Here is a 22,884-nt window from a genome sequence, read left to right as displayed (position 1 = left end):
GAGGTGATTGAAAATATAAAAATATTAAGAACTATTATGAATATAGAAGAGCCCTTGTGACACAATGGTTAAGTGCTCAGATGCTAACCAAACGGTTGATGGTTCAAACCCACTGACTGTTCCATGGGAGAAAAGGCCTGGTGATCTGCTCCCGTGAAGATTACAGCCTAAGAAACCCTATGGGCTAGTTGTCTTATTGGATCATTGTGAGTCAAGTCAACTTGATGGCACACAACAACAACATTATAAATTTCATACCAAAGCATTTGAAAATTTCAAAGAAATGGGCAACGTCCTAGAGAAACAGCTCTATACAGAACTGACACAGGAAGATCTGCAAAGTCTAAGTCATTCTGTGTGTAGTTCAGATACTGCATCTATGATTAAAAACCTTCCCCTTAAGAAATTTCAAAAGCCAAATGGTTTCACTAATGAATTCTTCCAAATATTTAAGAAAGAAATATGACCAAATATCCATAAACTCTTTCAGAAAATTGAAAAAGAGGAAACACATTCAGAATCATTTTATGAGGCTAACATAAGTTGCATACCAAAACCTGTGAAGGATATTATGAGAAAGGAAAATTATAGGATAGACTCTTTTGTTAAGGTAGATGCAAAAAAATCCTGAACAAAATATTAGCAAGTGAAATCTAGAGATATATAAAAATGATACACATGATGACCATGTTGGATTTACTCTGAAAATGCAAGTTTAGTATTTGAAAAGCAATCTGTGTAACTTGCCACATTAAGAAAATATATCAGAAAAAATCAACTGGTCATCTCAATAGATGCAAAGAAAGCATTTGAAGAAATTTGACACCCATTCGTGATAAAAGAAACAAGCAAGCAAACGACAAACTCTAAGCAAACCAGGATTAGAAAATTTCCCTAATCTGATGAAGAGTATTTTAAAAAAAATCCTATAACAAGCACCATACTTATTGGTACAATCAAAACTTCTCCCTCCTAAGATCCAGAATAAGACAAGTAATTATACTTACTGCTACTACTTTTATTCAGCGTTTTATGGGAGGTCTTAGTCAATTAAATAATCAAGAAAATGAAATAAATAGTATAGAGATTGTTGTTGTTGTGCCTCATTGAGTTGATTCTGACTCATACCGACAGAGTAGAACGGCCCCATAGGGTTTCCTAGGCTGTGATCTTTACAGGAACAGATTGCCAGGTCTTTTCTCCTATGGAGTGGCTGGTGAGTGCTCAACACTGACTTAAAAGGAGGCATGTAGAAGAATGTTCATCATTTGTTAACATAAAAATGGAAGCAACTTAAATGTTCATCAGTATAACCCACCATTCATCAGTATAGGAATGGGTTAATTTCAGTATGTGTACCACACATACAGTGGTTGAGAGTAATAAACAAAGCCACATTTATTTACATGGAATAATATCAAAAGTATAATGTGGAGGGAATAAAGTAAGTTGCAGAATAAATACAGTGTGATCCTGTGTCATAGGTCCCCAAAACCACCCTCAGGGTTGATGAATTGCTAGAATTCACAGGACCCAGAAGAGCTATTATGGTTATAGTTTATTACAGAGAAAGGATACAGATTAAAATCATCAAAGGAAAAAGGCGTGTGGGATGAAGTCCAAAAGAAACCAGGCACAAGCTTCCAGATGTCACCTCCCAGTGGAGTTGCATAGGGTTATGCTTAATTCTCACAGCAAAGATGTGCGAAGTGTTGCCAACCAGGGAAGCTCACCCGAATCTTGGTGTCCAGAGTTTTTATTGGAGGGCAGTCATATAGGCACATATTGTCCATACAACTAAGCTTAGCTACTCACTCCAGGGCCCTTTACCTCTCAAGCAAAAACAAATTCATTATAAATCACTTTGTTAGGATAAATTTATCCAATCAACCTTGTACACAGGGGTGGATTGATTACCCAATAAGCAAGGTACGCATGGGCTTACTTGTGCTTACTTACTAATTGTAGTGCACATTTTTACTACATCTTTGATCATCTTCCTCACTACAGATTAGCAAGTCAACATAAACCTGTGCATACCTTGCTTAATCTGAGCCCCTGTGTACCTCGCTTACTGGGTAACCTACCCTGCTGGTACAACCTGGCCAAGGCTTTAGGCATACAAAAATGCTCTTCGGGCAGAATGTCCGAAGGGCACTGGTGGCGCCGTGGTTAAGAGCTACAGCTGCTAACCAAAAGGTCAGCAGTTCAAATCCACCAGCCACTCCTTGGAAACCCTGTGGAGCAGTTCTGCTCTGTCCTGTAGGATTGCTGAGTCGGAATTGGCCCAACAGCAACGAGTTTGTTGGTTTGTTTGTATGTTTCTTTTTAACCAAAAGCCACTCCTAAAAACAAGCTTTTCTTTGGAATGTGCAGGCTTTGAGCAACCCAGGCCTGCTGAGTTAACCCTTTCTTTCCCAGATGCCATATGTATCAAGTTTAAAGGCGTGCGAATCAAATCTCTTCATGTATGAATATATAAACCTTCATGCTTAACATCTACCGTTTGAGATGGGAAGAAAATAGTAATGAGAGATACTGTGGAGGCTTTAATTGTATCTATGTTTTATTTCTTTAAAAATTCTGCAGCAAATATGGCAAAAATGTGAAAGTTTGGCAAAGCTCTGAGTGGTGGGGACATGAATGTTTGTTATATTCTCCATTGTTGTTGTTAGGTGCCGTCGAGTCGGTTCTGACTCATAGCGACCCTGTGCACAACAGAACGAAACACTGCCCGGTCCTGCACCATCCTCACAATTGTTATGTTTGAGATCATTGTTGCAGCCACTGTGTCAGTCCACCTCGTTGAGGGTCTTCCTCTTTTCTGCTGACCATGTACTTTGCCAAGCATGGTGTCCTTCTCCAGGGACCGGCCCCTCCTGACAACATGTCCAAAGTATGTAAGATGCAGCCTTGCCATCTGTGCTTCTAAGGAGCATTCTGGTTGTACTTCTTCCAAGACAGATTAGTTCATTCTTTTGGCAGCCCATGTTATGTTGAATATTTTTTGCCAGCACCACAATTCTAAGGCATCAATTCTTCTTCGGCCTTCCTTATTCAATGTCGAGCTTTCACATGCATGTGATGCGATTGAAAATACCATGGCTTGGGTCAGGTGCACCTTAGTCTTCAAGGTGTCGTCATTATTTTTGAACACTTTAGAGAGGTCCTTTGCAGCGGATTTGCTCGATGCAATGAGCCGTTTGATTTCTTGACTGCTGCTTCCATGGCTGTTGATTGTGGATCCAAGTAAAATGAAATTCTTGACAACTTCAATCTTTTCTCCATTTATCATGATGTTGCTCATTGGTCCAGTTGTAGGGATTTTTGTTTCCTTTATGTTGAGGTGCAATCCAAACTGAAGGCTGTGGTCTTTGATCTTCATTAGTAAGTGCTTCAAGTCCTTTTCACTTTCAGCAAGGTTGTGTCATCTGCATAATGAAGGTTGTTAATGAGTCTTCCTCCAATCCTGATGCCCCATTCTTCTTCATATAGTCCAGCTTCTTGGATTATTTGCTTAGCATACAGATTGAATAGTTATGGTGAAAGGATACAACCCTGACACACATCTTTGCTGACTTTAAACCACACTGCATCCCCTTGTTCTGTCCAAACAACTGCCTCTTGATCTATGTAAAGGCTCCATATGAGCACAATTAAGTGTTCTGGAATTCCCATTTAAAACACAGGTAAACATCTTTCCAGTATTCTCTGCTTTCATCCAGGATCCATCTGACATCAGCAATGATATCCTTGGTTCCACCTCCTCTTCTGAAACCAGCCTGAATTTCTGGCAGTTCCCTGTTGATATACTGCTGCAGTCATTTTTTGAATGATCTTCAGCAAAATTCTGCTTGCGTGTGATATTAATGATATTGTTCTATAATTTCTGCATTCGGTTGGATCACCTTTCTTGGGAATAGACATAAATATGGATCTCTTCTAGTCAGCTGGCCAGGAAGCTGTCTTCCGTATTTCTTGGCATAGACAAATGAGCACCTCCAGCGCTGCATCTATTTGTTGAAACATCTCAGTTGATGTCCCATCAATTCCTGGAGCCCTGTTTTTTGCCAATGCCTTTAGAGCAGCTTGGGCTTCTTCCTTCAGTACCATCAGTTCCTGATCATATGCTATCCCTTCAAATGGTTGAACATGGACTAATTCTTTTTGGTATGATGACTCTGTGTATTTCTTCCATCTTCTTTTGATGCTTCCTGGATCGTTTAATATTTTCCCCATAGAATCCTTCACTATTGCAACTCGAGGCTTGAATTTTTTCTTCAGTTCTTTCAGCTTGAGAAACATAGAGCGTTTTCTTCCATTTTGGTTTTCTACCTCCAGCTCTTTGCGCACGTCATTATAATACTATGCTTTGCCTTCTCGAGCCGCCCTTTGAAATCTTCTGTTCAGTTGTTTTACTTCATCATTTCCTCCTTTTGCTTTAGCTGCTCCATACTTCTCTGTATATCTGAAAATAGTTAATAACAAAAACTAGGAGAATCTGTTAAACTTCTATAAAATGTAAACCATAGTGATAAGTTATAAGGAAATTTTTTTGTGTGTGAAATGTTTAAAAAAATGATTTGCTCCATTCTTAAGTATGATATATTGTCTCGAAATAGTTTTTTTTTTACCTTGATTCAGAAAGGAAATCGGAATTGGCATATAAACTTTCATTTGTCAGTTGCATTATAGCCGTGTCTATTCTAAATATTAAAGAATACTTTGAATACTAAGGTTGAAGTGTCCAAATATTTAATGTACATATGATTAAATTACACACTTGAGTACATGTATGTGTAAATATCACTCCACAGTGTAGTTGTCATACATGTTTGATGTATGTTTTGTATCACCTCTTCAAAAGTTTGCAAATTACCTCCCACCTCAGAGCCTTTATCCTATCCCATACTAAGACTGGCCCAGTAAGGGTGATGGAGGGTAAGAAGAAGTACAGTCTTTTTGCCCCAGTATGTTCCTGAAAATGAAATCAAAGTAAACAGTTCAGAAGCCAACCTAAGTTTTGTTTTCCTACGTTTTGTTTGGTGAGGAAAGCCTTCAATAACATTTTTTTAATTGCTTTGTTGTCCTTAGCTGCTGTGGAGTCAGTTGCCACTAATTGTGACCCTATATACAACAGAAGGAAACACTGCCAGGTCCTGTGCCATCCTTCCAATCATTGCTTTGTTTGAGCCTATCTTTGTAGCCACCGTGTCAGTTCATCTCATTGAGGGTCTTCCTCCTTTTCACTGACCCTCTTCTTTACCAAGCATGATGTCCTTCTCCAGGTACTGATCCCTCCTGATAACGTGTCCAGAGTATGTGGGATGTGGTCTTGCCATCCTCACTTCTAAGGAGCATTCTGGTTGTACTTATTCCAAGATGGATTTATTTGTTCTTCTGGCAGTCCATGGTATATTCAGTATTCTTCGCCAACACTGTAATTCAAAGGCATCAGTTCTTCGGTCTTCTTTATTCGTTGTCCAGCTTGTGCGTTCATATGAGGTGATTGAAAATACCATGGCTTGGGTCAGGCATACCTTAGTCCTCAAAGTGACAACTTTGCTTTTTAACACTTTGAAGAGGTCTTTAGGTTTACAGAGCGAATTAATTTCTTGTTCAATAGTTCGTACACAAATTGTTACATGATGTTGGTTGCAAGCCCTGCAGTGTGTCAGTACTCTCCCCATTACCACCTTGAGCTCCCTATTTCTATTCGTCAGGTTCTCCTGCTCCTTGCCTTCTCATCTTTGCTTTTGGGCAGTGTTGACCTTTTGGTCTATACAGATGATTGTTCTAATAAGCACTTTCCTCACAAGTGCTATTGTTTATTTTATAGGCCTGTTTATAATTTGGCTGAAAGGTGATCTCCTGGAATGGCTTCAGTTCCAAGTTAGAATGCTGTCTAAGGGCCATAGTCTTGAGGGTTCCTCCAGTCTTTCTTGTACCAGTAAATCTGGCCGTTTTTATGAATTTGAATTTTGTTCTACATTTTTTTTCCATTCTAACTGGGACCTTCCATTGTGATCCTGATCAGACTAGTCAGTAGTGGTTGCTGGATATTACCTAGTTCTCCTGGTCTCAGGCTAGTGGAGGCTGCAGTTCCTGTGGTCCATTAGTCCTTTGGACTAATTATTTTCTTGCGTCTGGTTTTCTTCACTCTCCTTTGCTCTAGATGTAAGAGACCAATAGTTGTATCTTAGATGGCTATTTGCACGCTTTTAAGACCCCAGACGCTACTCACCAAAGTATGATGTAGAATGTTGTCTTTATGAACTATGTTATGTCAGTTGACCTAGATGTTCACCAAGACTATGGTCCTTAGCCTTAAAACCCAATAGCTCAGTCTCGCTAGGTGTTTACGTCTAGGATGTTTCCATGACTGTGCCCCCTGTGTGCTCAATCGTGTATATGAATATACGTGCAGCACATTCAAATATTTAAGTAGAAATATCCATAGCCAAACCTGTATGTGCACTTAGCTGTACTCCCATACACCCTCCCACACCTATTCAGCATACATATTTACCTATGTATCCACTCATAAATTATTGTTATTACTGTTTTTGCAGGATTGTATATGTTACAGTATTTACCTTCGTTGCCTCTTATTCTTGCGTACTTCTTAGTGTCTTCGCTTACCTTGGTCATGTTGTGCCGACTTTCCTCCATATTGTATACTGCCTTTCCCCTCGCCAAAGTTAACATGTGTCTACTGTCTAGTCAGTAATTTTCCCTCCTTCCCCCTCCCATCCACGGTAACCATCAAAAAATATTTTTCTGTCTGTAAACCTTTTATTGACTATTTATAAGAGTAGTCTCATACAATATTTGTACATTTGTGATTGACTTTTTTCACTCAACGTAAATGTCCTCCAGATTCATCCATGTTGTGAGACGTTTCATAGATTGATCATTGTTCTTTATCTCTGTGTAGTATTCCATTGTGAGCATGTACCACAGTTTGTTCACGCATTCATCCATTGACAGGCACTTTAGGTTGTTTCCATCTTTTTGCTATTGTGAATAATGCTCCAATGAACATAGGGGTACATATGTCTATTTCTGTCTTGGCTCTTATTTCTCTAGGATGTATACCTAGGAGTGAGATACTGGATCATATGGTATTTCTATTTCTAGCTTTTTAAGGATGCACCATATTGTTTTCCAAAGTGGTTGTACCATTATACATTCCCAACAGCAGTGTATGAGAGTTCCAATTTGCCTATAACCCAGCTAGCATTTGTTGTTTTGTTTTGTTTGTTTGTTTGGTTTTTTTTGTTTCTTTGTTTTTAATCAGTGCCATTATTGCTGGGGTGAGATAGCATCTCATCCTAGTTTCGATCTGCATCTTTCTAATTGCTAATGATTGCGAGCATCTCTTCATGTGTTTTTAAGCTACCTTACTGTCTTTTTTGGTGAAGTGTCTGTTATGTCCTTTGCCCATTTTTTGATTCGATTGACTTTTTGTTGTTGAGATGTTGAAGTTTTCTGTAAATTTTAGAGATTATGACCTTGTCAGATATGTCATAGCCAATTTTTTTTTCCCAGTCTGTAGGTTCTCTTTTTACTCTTTTAGTGAAATCTTTTGATGAGCATAAGTGTTTAATTTTTAGTTATCTAGTTTAACTTCTACTGTTTGTTCATTTTTAGTTATGTTTCTTATTCTACTTATCCCATATATTAGGGCCCTGAGCATTGTCTCTATTTTTTCTTCCATGATCTTTATAATTTTAGATTTTACATTTAGGTCTTTGATCCATTTTGAGTTAGTTGTGTGTATTGTGTGAGGTATGGATCTTGTTTCATTTTTCTGCATATGGATACCCAGTTTTGCTAGCACCATCTGCTAAAGAGACCTCCTCCTCCCTGTTTAATGAGATTCAACTCTTTGTCGAAGATCAGCTGTCCACAGGTAGATAGATTTACTTCTGAGTTCTCAATTCTGTTCCATCGGTCTGTGTGTCTATTGGTGTACCAGTACCAGGCTGTTTTGGCTACTGCAGCTGTGTAGTTGGTTCTGAGATTGGGGAGAGTGAGGCCTCCTACTTTGTTGCTCTCCTTCAATAATGCTTTCCTTATCTGGGGCCTCTTTCCTTTCCATATAAAGTTGGTGAGTAGTTTTTCTGTCTCATTAAAGAATGTTATTGGAAGTTAGATTGAAATTGCATTATATTTGTAGATTGCTTTGGGTAGTATTGACATTTTGACAATGTAAGTCTTCCTATCCATGAGCATTGTATGTTTTTCCATTTTTGTAAGTCTCTTTTGGTTTGCAGTAATATTTTTGTCACAGTTTGTATATCCCACCCTCTGAGCACTTACAATTTTAACTCGTGTCAGCAGATTACAAATCTTCAAGTGTCATGGGCCCTCAGGGTTACTTGAATAGTCAAAACTGTAGGTGTTGAGTAAATGCCAAGAGTCAGTTTAATGCGTTAACTGTCGAGTGGTACAAAATGATGAAGGCTAGAAAAAAAAAGGTTAACTCCTTTAGAGTATAACTTTCTTTTCTTTATATCTTGAATAATTGTAACCAACTCAAATTGATTCATTTTGTTATTAAAAGAGACTAAATGAACCTTGAGCTAAGGAAGCATAAAAGTGATTTATGTTGGTGTTTTTCATTTGATTTATTGTACAGAATTAAAATATATGGTCTAGTTTTTCTTTATCGAAATACCCTTCTGTGATTGAGAAATATTATAATTATTATCTTTTTTTGAAAGGCTTTTGAATTTTGTAGTCTGATGTTTGAGATGTTTTAAAATGTACATCATTGTATATGAAGTTCTTTTATATTGTCTAAAGTAAACTGAAAAGTGTTTTAAAAGCTTAATACTTCAAGTGATGTGGAATGTATAAATTCAGTCCACATGGTATGAATTAAAGGAAAAAAGATGTATGAAAAATTACTTCATACCTGCCACACATGGTTATACATACTTGGTAGACTAGATTTTTTTAGGAGTTTAAATATTTAAAACAATCTCTTATAATTTGTTTTTCAAAGTTGATACTGCCCAAAGGCTTTAAGTAGCTAGTGTATATGTTGGTTCTTTGTGTTCTCATTTTAAAACCATTGGTAGGAAGCCATCTTGCTGGTGACAGACTCTGTTGTTATTGTTATGTGACAGGGTAGAATTGCTCCACAGGGTTTTCTAGGCTGAAATCTTTACAGGAGCATATTGTCAGGTCTTTCTAACGTGGAGCCCCTGGGTGGGTTTGAACTGCGAACCTTTCAGTTCCCAGTCGAGCACTTAACCTTGCACCATGAGGGTGCTTGTGCACTACCAGGGCTCCTTGATTAATCATTTTCAATGCTGGTGAAAATAATAATCAAGTACACAATTGAATTTTGCTACCATTTCTATAAGGCATTTACTATAAGGAAATTTTGGGATCCAAATTAAATATAGGTACCACATTATTTCCCTCACTGGCACAGCTTACACATTGTGGTTTACTGAGGGGCGGAACTGAATTAAAGATCTTAAAATAGGTGGAATGCTTCAGAGATGAAGTCTAGTATTTAACACTGCTGAAACATATCATAGATTTATACCATTATATGAGAATAGTCACTCCTTTGACTTATACCTTTTTCCTCTAAATATTTTTTGAGTCTCAGATCTACATGTCTAGCCCTCACTTTGCACCTCGAGTCCAATCCCATGTTTCCATGTGTAAAACATTTTCGTTTGGACATCTTACTGTAACCCTGAGATTAATATATCTAACTAAAACAGTATTTGCTTCCCATACCTTCCCAATTGTTCTGTTTTGGGTATAACCAAAACCACACCCATTGCCATCAAGTCTTTCTGACTCACAGCAACCCTATAGGACAGAGTAGACCTAACCCATAGGGTTTCCAAGGCTGTAAATCTTTACGGAAGTAGACTGTTACATTTTTCCCCCATACTGGCTAGTGAGTGCAAACCACCCACCTTTGGGTTAGCAGCTGAGTGCTTTTAACCACTGCACTGTCAGGGCTCTCTATTTTTGGAGTAGGCAACATTATTTTTAGTTTTCAGGCTAGTATTATGTAATCATTCTTTGAATCTTTCCACTCCGTTATCCCATATCTTCAATTTGTCATTTTCAAATGTATTTCATTCACCCTTTCCTTACATTTCGTCTCGTATCTTCCCATTCTAGGCCCTCCTGGCTTCTTGCCTGAATGGACTTAGTATCTTAAAGGTTTCCTAAAGATGTATCTGTCTTACAATCCATTCTGCTGCTAAAATGTTGCTTTAATTGGATCACATCATATCATTTAGTCACTATCCCACAGATGTTTACTGAGCCATTACTTATGAACTTGATACTGTTCTGGGCACTGGAGATGCTGTGGTACATAAGGCAGATTAGAGTCCTGTTCTTAGGCAGATTGAAAGAAACCATGACAACTGGCTATTGCCTCCTACATGAAGTTCAAACTCCTACCAGAAATCAACTGTAGCAACTGTAGATATCACTTTCTAGATCATTGTGGTATAGCACACATAACATCACTTTCTAATTCTTTGTTTATGTGTCCTGTCTCCTACATTGAATAACAGGAGATGGAAATGCTGAGTTTATTTTTGTATCACAATGCCTACCTGACACATACATTAGTGTATCTTTGTTGGATGGATGGATGAAAGAACATCGTAGATACTTTCATATACTTTGTCATTTGATTTAACAATGACATTGTAAAGTGGAAATAAAAACCAAAACCAAACCTGTTGCCATCGAGTTGATTCTGACTCATAGCGACCCTAAGGATGGAGTAGAATTGCCTCATAGGGTTTTCAAGGAGCAGCTGGTGTTGGATTCGAACTGCTGACCTTTTGGTTAGCAGCCGAGCTCTTAACCACTGTACCTCCAGGACTCCAAAGTGAATATAGGAGGCCTTTTAAAATCTCTTAAAGGTCTTCCATAATCGTCCCCAGCTTGCCTATCCAAACTGCCTTTTTCCACTATCTAATATAAATCCAGTCAAGTTAATCTCTTTGCAGTCTTCTGAATACTCTCTTCATTTTTCCCTGTTTGAATGCCTCTTTCCTCTATCATTGCCCAATATATTTGCCTCCTTCTTCAAACCTTCCCTTCTAACTCCAACCGACACCAATTTTTCCCTTGTATAACTTTTTGCAGATATGTTGCCTGACAACTGTATAATTTAGCATTCAATTATATTGATCAACATTATGCATTTTTATATATACTGTCGTGTTCAATCATTGTTTAATGTGAAGTTTCTCTGATCTCCCCAACTTGACTGGCCACTTTGTGTGGTTGACTCTATACAACTTTTTACTCTTTTGTTGTCTGTCAGTGTTGAAAACACAGTAAAGATGTTTCTAGTAAAGATTTATATCTTTAAGAGACAGATATTTATATTTAAGCCCTCTAATTTAGAAGATATGTGTAGATAAATAATATCCTAAGGGAAACAAAGTAATTCATATATAAATGTATACTTTAAGGCATAAAAGGATTCCAGTAATTCTAATGTGTATTTTATGTAATGGGAGAATGACTTTAAATAAAATGGCATTAGGAAGTAGATTACAACCATCCTTGAATGAAATACACTATAGAGATCCCTATCAGGATGCTGGCAAATACACTTAAAACTTTTTCAGTAAACCCTTGTGTAGTACAACTATTTTTATTTTCTTTTGAACCCAATATTAAGATTTTAGCTCTTTCTTCACGAAAATTCTATATATACATTAAAACCAAAAAAACCAAACCCACTGCAGTCGAGCCGATTCCGACTCATAGCGACCCTACAGGACAGAGTAGAACTGCCCCATAGAGTTTCCAAGGAGCGCCTGGTGGATTCTAACTGCTGACCTCGTGGTTAGCAGGCGTAACACTTAACCACTATACCATCAGGGTTTCCTGTATATATATTAGCAGATATTATTATTTAACAAAGAGCAGTTGTGTGGTCATCCATTTTTTGTTATTTACTTTTAGATTATCTTTGAGTATCACTGTAATTGTAGTATTAAAATTTTATGACTGAATTCATGCTCATCAGATCATCAGTTGAAACCTAAAAAAATAAAACTAACTTAAAAATTTTTAGTCTATAGCTCATAAAACTTTAAATTTTTTAGTCTTCATAACTGGTAGAGAATGAAAAATTTTCTTGAAGGAAATAGAATATTTTGAGAAACTTACTGGTAACTACATATTAAAATGTTTCAAAGTGGCACAATAATAATAATGCAACGGCAGTTTCATGTCATATAAAGGTGATTTTCGTGCATCAGCTATTTTGTCCATAAGGAAATATTGCATATTGAGGAAAAGAGTATACAGATTTCTAGAAATTTCCTTTTTTCCTGCTTATATTGACATCATTTATTTTATTAGAGAGAAATAATAATAAAAACCACCATGATGCTTCTTTTTGTGTTACTATCATTAGGAAACCCTGGTGGCATAGTGGGTAAGTGCTATGGCTGCTACCCGAAAGGTCATCAGTTCAAATCCACCAGGCAATCCTTGGAGACTCTGTGGGGCAGTTCTACTCTGCCCTATAAGGTTACAATGAGTCAGAATTGACTCGACGGCAACGGGTTTGGTTTTTTGGAGTTGTTGAATAGCTTTCCATAATACGTGGTATGTCTTACTGCTCTTCTTGATTTCTAATTGTTAGGAAGATGTACAATACAACAGCCTCACGTAGGTCAACTTTCTTAAGCTTTCTCTACTAGTGACTTTCTTATCTGATTTGGGAAGTGGGAAGGGATAAATCAGAAATGCTTGGGGTGTTTTTTCAAAACACATACCCCTAGGGATTCTGATATCTTACCCTCTCTGTCATCGTTCCCTGGAAATTCATGGTTGTAGGAAATCACTATTACTGAATGAATCTGAGATAACCTTCAGATATATTAGGCCAGAAAAAAAGTAGAAATTGGAGAATTGTTTTTCTATGTTGGTACTGATAAGGTAATAAAAATACAATATTCTTTTCATTTCTTTTTTAGATTATCTTAGTATCCAAAAAGAAACTAGCCTGCTTAATAGTTATTTTTTTAAGTTATCAAAATCATTCATGCAGTAAATGACTACAAATTTCAAATATCTATTGTGCTTATAAATAAAATGTTACGTTCTTCTCATAAAGTGTCAAATTAGACAAATAGATCAGAAATTACTGGTTTCAGCCCTGCACATGGTGCCCTTCTCTTTAAGAAAACATTCAGACTTTAAGTAGCAAGTACTAAAATGAACACAAAAGAAAAATCTTAAGTAAGAGTCGTTTTCAGAGTCTACGCTCTCATTTCGTCTCGGATGACGTCACAAGATGTGTCTTGGGTACCTTTTTATAAGCAGTACTCTGAAAGTTGCCAGGTTTCATTTGTCTACTTTCTGGTCTGCCTTCAATGTAGGTCCCTTCATTTCTTCTGTCTTTACTCTTGAACTAATCCTCTACCTGCTTCACAGGCCGATTCTTTGATGAGAATGAATCCCCTGTTGATCCGCAGCATGGCTCTAAACTGGCGGATTATAATGGGGATGATGGTAACGTAGGTGAGTATGAGGCAGACAAGCAGGCTGAGCTGGCTTACAATGAGGAAGAAGATGGTGATGGTGGAGAGGAAGACGTCCAAGGTGAGCGTGGGCCTGGCCTCCATGCTGTGACCGTGAAACCCGCCTCTAAGTTTTTGGTTGAATTTGTGTAGACCTTTTTCCACTTACCAGTAACAGTACAACCTTAAAATTAATACAAAGAGGTTCTGTGTACTTTTTCAGTTTCATTTTGAAAACTATTTTATGATAGTGGTATTTATAGATCTGTAAATAAATTTTTTATTTAATTTTTAGTATCTTATGCATATTATTGATGCAGTTACAGTTTGAAATTCAGAATGTTCAGAAATTTGATAATTAGTGTTTAAAGTTACTCTAGATATTATTATCTAAGGCAAATGTTCCAAGAAAATATTTTCCATTTCCCCTTGTCTGAAAATATTTCATTACCGTAGCTATGAATATTGCCCTGGTACCCTTTTTGTTCTTTGGTTTTTTTTTTCCCTTTTTGTTATTCCACCCACAAAGGTAATGGTCTCCTCCACGCTAAAGATTATTTCGCCACTGATATAGCATAAGAAGGCTGTTTTTGAAATTTTCAATGAGAGGCTTAATATTTATACTTAATAGACAGTATGAGAAAATTTTAGACTTAACAGTCAGTATGAGAAAATTTCTTTTATGTTTAATACACAGATTCAACATATTTTCCGTATTAACTGTGTTACCTCTGAGCTTTTAACTTAGTGAGAGTTCAGAGTCTGTGTGCATGCAGCCCTACCCACGCATGTGTATCAGAGTACATTGCTTTATTGCAAGGTTTTAGGCCCACTCTCTGCCTGCTTATACCGTTTAGTAGTATTTGTGAAGCTTTTTCTCTGTTCTGTAAAATGTGACTATAAACTTAGCGTGTGGTGTATTAGATTTTCATAATATGATGCATGAAAGTTTTTTCAATGTAATTTGCTTTGACTTTTTTCTTGGCTCTTTTTAAAGTAATCAAAATTCATAAGAATTTTTAAAAAAAACTTTAAAAATAAAAATAGTTGTCCTAGAATACTGTATAAACCAAAAACCAAACCCAACCCGCTGCCGTCGAGTTGAGTCCGACTCATAGCGACCCTATAGGACACAGTAGAACTTCCCCACAGAGTTTCCAAGAAGCACCTGGCAGATTTGAACTGCCAGCCTTCTGGTTAGCAGCTATAGCTCTTAACCACTATGCCATCAGAATAATATATAGTTAATGGAAAAAAGGGAAACTAAAGACTCTGACTTCCACCTAGGCATTGTTTTGATAGTATATTCTTGATTTTGAAAAATATGGTTAATGGGGATAGAAAAATTAATACGTGCTAGGAGTTATGTGGGTTTTGGTTTTTTTTTTAGGAGTTATGTATTAATTATGTATTAATGAGAACGTCTCAAACACGTTTTGGTAATATTGAAGAAATTATACTCACCTTTTTATTTAATCCCATCCCTTTTTCATAATTTTTGTCATTTTTTTTCTCTTTGCTTTTGTGATTTGTTTGGATTATACTGGCAACTATTTGTAATGTTGCTTAAAGGCTTTTTCTTGCATGTATATCATATCACCATTTAGATTGTAAACTTTTTGAGGGCAGGGGTTTTCATTTATTTTGCCTTCTGTTTTGTTTGTATCCTTTTCTGCCTTCACACCCACCTCCATAGTACTTAGCACACACTACCTTTGAGTTGATTGACTCATAGCTGCCCTATAGGACAGAGTAGGACTGCCCCATAGAGTTTCCAAGGAGCAGCTGGTGGATTTGAACTGCTGACCTTTTGGTTGGCAGCCAAGCTCTTAACCACTGCGCCACCAAGGGTATCCTCAATAAATGTCATGAACTAATAATTCTATCCTTTTCTCATTGAGCTTTTATTGTTATAACTGTGACTAGGGTAATAATTCTTTAACTTCTGGTTTAAAAGCTTGCTTGGTTTACATCTTAAACATTCTCTAATTTTCTTTCTGAAGGGCTTCTATCATGATGTTGGATAATTTTGAAGTTTTTATTGGAACAGTTAATTCCAATCATAATTGACAATCTTTTTTTTTTAATTTTTGGCTATCTTAAAGTTGATGACTTTTATTATAAAATTCCAGCTTAATATTTTTATAATTTTCTCTACATAGGTACGTTTCTCTTCAGTTCTTCATTCTCCCTTTCCTGTACTCTTCCACGCACACCCATCCCCAGCTCTCATTGCCGTTTCGTGTTTCAGGTCCCCAGTACCCTCGGGCTGCCCTGCCTTTCCTTTCACAGGAAGATAAATTCATTGATTTTAAGGATTATAAGGAAATGACCTATGATGAAATCCTGAATGTAGGGAGAGAGTTGTTAGATTTTTTTGTTTTCCTCAGTTGCAGATGAATCTTACTTGAACTGAGGTTGCCATTTAACATCTTACTCTACTAGAGATGAGGCATTAGTGGTTCAGAGGTAGAGGTCTTGCCTTCAAGTCTTGGCCAACGCACCTCACGCACAGCTACCACCCTTGTCAGCGGAGGTGTTGCTATATTACTCGACAGGTTTCAGCAGAGCTTCCAGACTAGGACAGACTAGAAAGGAAGGGCTGGCAATCTACTTCCATAAATCAGCCAATGAAAACCCTATGGGTCACAATAGTGTGATCCACGCGTGACCATGGAGATGGCACAGGACTGGACAGAATTTCATTCCATTGTGCATGAGGTCAGAACGAGTTAGGGGCTGACTTGATAGCAGCTAACAACAACATCCCAGTTGGGGGTCCACTAGATGGCTGCAACAGCAGGATAGGGCAACTGCAAAGGGGACTTCTTATCACAAGGAGCGGAGAGATGGAGGAGCATCAGCTCCAGCAAATAAAGAGGGAAAAGTGTGGTGAAAATAATTAAGGAGGAATACTGAAGACATCCAAATCATTTTAAATATGTTTTCAGGGGTTCTTTGGAATACAGCGTTAACTGTCCAAAAAGTGAGGAGGGGGACAATGGCTGTTCCTTAATTTTCAAAAAGTTGGAGTCCAAATTTTTTATTACAAAGTCAGAATATTTGTAATTTAAAAGCATTTCTTCATTGAGTCAATGTAGAAATAATGGTGGAAAAAAAATTAGGCTTAAGAGTCAGATGACCAGCTGTGTATTGCCTTTCAAATCACTCTCTGGGACACAGTGTCTTCAGTTGTAAGGTGAGGGTATGGGACTAGAATAGATGGTCATTTTCAGTTCTAAAATTCAGTGGCCACATTCAAGTGGAGTCACTATATGTGATTCCCCAGGTATTAATGGGGAATGTGTTTCAGATTTCAGGATGCCTGAAGTATATTTTCCCTCTGACCCATTGAGACCCTACAGCCAGAGACACCAAAAATGAAGCATGCTCCTCAGAAGCACTGCCGAGGTTCTAGCTGTAGGGCCTCCTTCCTGCTTTCTCTGGGAGTAGGAGGAGTACTTTCTTTAGCAGTGGGGTCTCTAAGAATAGAGATTCCGGCTACAGGACAGAGGTTCTTGCTTCAGCTAAGGCCACTGTGAACATGGTCTCAGACACTCTGGAATGTGAAATGGAGGCTTTGGCAGCATCTTTGCCAATAGGGAGTGGAAGGGTTTCAGCCTGAGGTCTGGTGCCCATTCATATGTATTCATCGTCTGGGTCAACGCTACCTGCAGAGTGTCTTCTAGGAGAATTCTGATTTAAGTAAGGCCTATTTTTTCTGTGGTTATAATCATGGTTTGATTTTTAATTCCTGGTTTCCTCAAGTAGCCTAAAGGAAAAAAATTTTTTTTTACATTGATACTTAAAAAAACCAAAAAAACTCCTTACTTCTATTAGTGACCTAACTAAACTGGTAACTCTTGGAAATATCACACATCTGATGGATAGCATATCTTTTAGTTCACTCTTTATTATAAGGAGATATGGAGCCTTACAAATTTCCTTTATTCTTTTTTTTTTCTTTTTTTATTGTACTTTAGATGAAGGTTTACAGAACTAGTTTCTCATCAAACAGTTAATATACACATTGTTCTATGACACTGGTTCACAACCCCACGATACGTCAACCCTCTCCCTTTTCAACCCTGGGTTCCCTGTTACTAGATTTCCTATTCCCTCCTGCCTTCCAGTCCCTGCCCCAGGGCTGGTGCACCCCTTTAGTCTTGTTTTGCTCTATGAGTCCTTTATTCTTATCTTAATCCCACAGAAGTTCCAGGTTTGTTTAATAGAATATGAAATACATTACTAGGTGTACCTATGGAAGGCAGCTTGGTGTAGCACCTAAGCTCGTGGACTCTAGCAGATGCTGAATCTGGATCAGAGCACCAGCACCTTCTGGCTCTGTCACCTTCAGCGAGTTACTTAACTTCTGTGTCTCCATTTCCTCATCTGTAAATAAAACGGGGATGAACGTAGCGTGTAACTCACAGGGTTGTTACATGTGAGTACTTAGAAAAGAGCCTTTCACACTATAAGCACTACGTAAGTGTCTGCTGAATAAAAACAAAAAAAGTAAACCTAGATTGTTTCTCTGAGTTGCCTGCTTTAAAGGATAACTTTACCTTGGCCCGTGGATTAATTTGTGCCTTTTTGTGGTACCTCGCTGACTTACAGCCCTAAGAAGTCCTTGCTTGGTAGAGCTTGCTTTATGGAGAGGGTCCTTTCTTGTTTTTAGAGTGAATTGAGGAGTTAGTTAATAAATTATAAACGGCTTTCTAATTATGTTTCCTTTAAAAGTCATTTTACATTGATGAGTTATTTACAGACTTTGCTGCTTTACAAAATGAACTAAAATATTGGTTCATATAATTATATTTAATGATTATCTGTCATCCTGTATCAGACCTGGCTTGGTAATTTCATCATACTTTACAGATAAATGCAAAGAGGTTCTTGGTAGAAACTTGAGCTGTAGGTAGAATACACTGAAAATGAGCTTTAGTTAATGTAAATGATAGCTCAACGTAAAAAGCAATATTCCAAAAGTCCTAAGAAATTCTGAAAAAGTGTGAAGGTACCATATTAAAACTTTGCTGGAAAGCATAAATTAATAAAACTAAAAACTTCTTATATTTATAGACGACTTTGCAATTAAAGAATACATTCATATACATTATTGTATTTTGAAGTAGGAAAGGCAGTTGTTACTCCTGTTCTTACCGAGAACGTAATTAGAGGCCCAGAAAGGGTCAAGACCTAGATTATGTTCTCTGACTGCCTGAGCAGGACTAGAATTCAGTTTTTCTATTTCTAGACCTTTGTTTTTATCTCATTTTCTCTTTACATTTATTCATTTAAAAATCTCAAGAAATAACATTTTTACTTTCATGTTAAGCTTCTAGAAATTCTCCTTTACAGTAGCTTTTTCCACTGTTCTGTGGTGATTAAATCTTCGTTTAATTACTAAAGTCCTGAAAGATGTGTTCATAGTCCTCAGGCAAGGTCCCATAACAGGGGCCCTAGGGAGAGCTTTCTGGAGAGGTGCCACTGATTTTTTTCCCTTTTAATATGAAAGATAATATTTTAAAAGTACAGAGTTCTTTAATAAGAAATTGATTAGCATGGTTTCAGAACACAAATGTGAGTAGTATGTTTATAATTTCAGCTTTTACACATAACAAATTGGGGTTTTTATACCTAGCGGATTACGCTATCAAAGATATGAGATCAATTTGTTTGTTAGAATGGTTGTCTACAATTCTGAATGAGATTTTCCATAAGTTTAACAGGAAAGTTATTGGAAGGGAAAAAAAGGTTGGATTGTTTGGCATTTTTTATGAATAAATGTGAAGGGTAAATGAAAACATCATTATGGACAGTTAATATATAGTAAATACCACATGGCATCTTTCTTGAACAAAATTTTACCAAGCTGAGAATGAAAACCTATCAAGCCTAAAAGAGTAGATTTTAGAGAGCTGTAGTGCACATATAAATTTGGGTTCCAATATTTAACTCTTTAAATTATATAAAGTTATATTTCCAAACAATTACTGTCATAGTAAAAGCTATCAAAAAGTAAGCTATTGGATAATTGTAACTGTGAGCCAGGAAGTAAGAAAAGGCATTTTTTAAGGCTGCTAAGGAGCTATGAGTCGGAATCGACTCGACGGGATTGGGTTGGATTTGGAAGGAGTCAAACCAAAACAACCAAAGCTGTTGCCGTTGAGTCGATTCTGACTCATAGTGACCCTATGGGACAGAGTAGAACTGCCCCGTAAGGTTTCCAAGGAGCGCCTGGTGGATTCCAACTGCCAACTGTTCGGTTAGCAGCTGTAGCTAAGGGGCCATAAAAAGCCTTGTACTCAAAAGGGAGCCCCCCAAGTTCTAATCAAAACTTTTCATTTTTAGTCTAACATAATTTTAATACTCTTAGCAGTCTTATTTTGAAACCTGTAGTTGGTAGGAAAATTAGAAGGGAAGGATTGCAATTGGCAGAAAAACTGACAATAAGTGACAGCTGATAGCCAGGAAGGAGCTAGAAAAACCTGTCAACAGCCAAATAAAGGAGTCAAACTCCAAAGCACTACTTGGGGCCCTTTAATGTGGTTACTCAAACTGACCTTGAGGATATTACTGTATGACAATATTATATAATGTTTTGTTTGGTGAAGAAAAGCTTACATTTTCATCAGTATACTCCATTTAGGAAGTCGGGGATAAGTTATCTGCAGAGAAGCAAGGAAATTTCACCAAAATGTTAACTGCTGGGATTATGAGTGACTTTTATTTTCTAATTTTTATACAATGAATATGAACTACTTTTATAATTAGAAAAAAAATTGTTTTTTTAAAGGCATGAAAATATATAAAGATTTCTACCAAAGCTTTAATTTAAAGAATAAACCTCCCTATAAAAACCTTTTTATTCCTGAACTATAGAAATAATGTATTTATATAAAAGGAGTAACTCTTCAATGTTTGTGGGTTCCTGACGTTTTGCTAGTAGATCTATCTCTACTATAGAGATAACTACATCTATCTGTCCATTTATACTACCTACCTACTGACCTACTAACCGACCTACCTACGTATCTATCTTCAACATTTGTTAAAATTGAGTAATCTTCCACGATAGTTAAGACTTTTTGCTCTTTAGCCAAGCAACTAAGAAACAGTACACTATTTGCAGAAGGTATAAGCTAACAAGCAGAAAACTATCTTATAGCTGAGAAAAATTGAAACATTATCTAATTGGATTTCTGCAAGTGATTTTTAAAATAATATTCTTGGTATATGTTATTTCACTTACAGATGATGAAGAACGAGAGCTTCAAATGGATCCTGCAGACTATGGAAAGCAACGTTTAAATGATGTCCTTTAAATCCTAAAGGAAAGCTTCAGAAAACCTAAAGTGCTGCAAAATGGAATCATTTCTACTTTGTTGTTTTTTGACTTTTGTTGTAAAGATCAGTTGTATCAGTTGTAAAGATACATTGAGATAGATTTAAGTAAAAACGTTAGTGGAGGGATGTACCCATGTACATATGTGCACTTTTCCATGTTGTATTATCAGCAGAGATTTTTTTTGTTATGATACAGTTGAGCCAAAAACAAAGTAAGCAAAACTGTAATTTTTGCATTTAAAGCAAACTAATGTATATTTTAAACTTTACTGAGCCTAATTCTTTCCAAAAATGGACGAACAAGAAAAAAGTGTTGTACATTTTATATGTTGTGCATAGGATAACCACAGTGAGAACAATTACTCCGTCGAAAAACTTTTTATATACTAATATATTCTTGTTAGCCCAGCCAGGTGTTCTGTTCTATCTACCCCTCATCTCATGCTCTTCATACAGTTACACCTAGAATAGTTACGTTAAAAAGGGGAAACTGGAAGCTAACCACTGGGCAGCATGTCTACAAATCACCTCCCTGTTTCTTTTCTCACGTGAGTACTGATGTGTTCTGGCTGAGGCCTGATGGAAGCTGAGATCACCTGCAGAGACATAACAATATTTATGAGTCACACCTTACTAAAGTCATGAAATTATGGAATGCATGATTGACGATATATTTTCAATTTTTATATTTTCACATAATACCAGTACTGTTTAACTATAGCCAGTACTGGCTAAAATTTTTATATTTTTCAGAGCTCAAGTTGGTGAAGATATTCATGATTTAAATGACAGATTCTGAAACGGGCTAACTCAACTTGGAAATAAATCTGCAATCAGTATTTCAAAGCTTCTCTGGTAGTTTTAGTGATCTTATTTGACTAGACTTTTTCAGAAGTACTAAATAAGGAATTTTAACAAACGTTTTTAATTAATGCACAGATACATAGAAGTACAGTGAGGTCTACAGCCATTTTATTAAAATAGCTTAAAAGTTTATAATAAAGATGAAGAATCTTTGTAATTACTATGTTAGTGAAGAACCCATCAACCTCATATTTGCTAGACTTGCAAAATTATTTTAAATGCATTTATCTTTCTCGACACTATTCAGTAAAATGTGTAAGATAGCTAATCCTTGTTTTCTGATTTAAAGTACTTCTAAATCCCATCTCCCACCCCTCAAAATAAAAGGTTTTGATCCTAAGGGCCCATATAAGGTTGTTAACCCTGTTTTTCAGAAGGGCTACTGTTAATTGCATATAGACATGAAATGCTTTCCTTTTTCTGTACTCAGGTTACTGTCAAAACTCAAATTTATAGAGATAAAGAAATATGTTGTTCACTTGGAGGTGCAGAAATTCCTAGGCTTCAGGTTGAAATTATTTAGTGACTATGAAAAGATGCAATAATTTACTAGAATTGTTTTTTCCACAGTATCAAAGTAAGCAGTTCGTGCTTTTGCTATCAGTAGGATAAAGCTAACAATGATTTGGTGTGATGGTTCACAGAATTTTTTAAAATGGAAGTTAAAGAGTACTGGTGTACATCTTTTGGGCATTAGTGTGGGGAATGAATCTAAAAAATACTCTCATTTTCCATACTGTGAAATCTTTACAAATGAAAACCATCTAATCACCTGTCTTCGTTCCTTTGGCATAAAAGCAATCCTTTGGTTAGACAGTAGCTAGTACTTACACAGCCAAGTTTCTTCAGTTAGCAGCCTAGATGTTTTATAAACTGAGAAACCTTGGACCAATCAATAAAATTTCTGACTGTATTAACATTTTAGTACTACAAGTACTAGAAGGTACTATGTCAATCTCTTAAAATTCTGACATCCTTTGGTCTGCATTAGACATGCTGGTTTTATAATGCTTTACTTCTGCCTTAAGATTTAGGTTTTTTTAAAATGTATTTTTGCCCTGAATTAAGTGTTAATTTGATGAAAACTCAGATTTTAAAGAATCATCACTTACTGGGTTCTAAT

General features: G+C 36.7%; 1 protein-coding gene across 4 annotated transcripts in view; it reads left to right on the top strand.

The window, feature by feature from the left end:
* GOLM2 (golgi membrane protein 2) overlaps positions 1–22,884 on the top strand; it is a 103,466-nt gene extending 80,582 nt beyond the window's left edge. The window contains exons 9-10 of one of the 4 annotated variants that reach the window (XM_023539092.2): positions 13,462–13,629; positions 20,805–22,883. In XM_023539092.2, coding sequence (XP_023394860.2) covers positions 13,462–13,629; positions 20,805–20,875 — 239 coding nt within the window. In that variant the 3' untranslated portion in view covers positions 20,876–22,883. Of the gene's footprint in view, positions 1–13,461; positions 13,630–20,804 lie in introns of all 4 variants that reach the window. The other 3 variants (XM_003420161.4, XM_023539093.2, XM_003420162.4) reach the window with 3 other exon arrangements.

The sequence above is a fragment of the Loxodonta africana genome, chromosome 10 (assembly GCF_030014295.1).
Source record: "Loxodonta africana isolate mLoxAfr1 chromosome 10, mLoxAfr1.hap2, whole genome shotgun sequence".
Lineage (NCBI taxonomy): Eukaryota > Metazoa > Chordata > Mammalia > Proboscidea > Elephantidae > Loxodonta > Loxodonta africana.
Note: the sequence above shows the minus strand (reverse complement) of the source record. Positions and strands in the feature narration are given on the sequence as shown.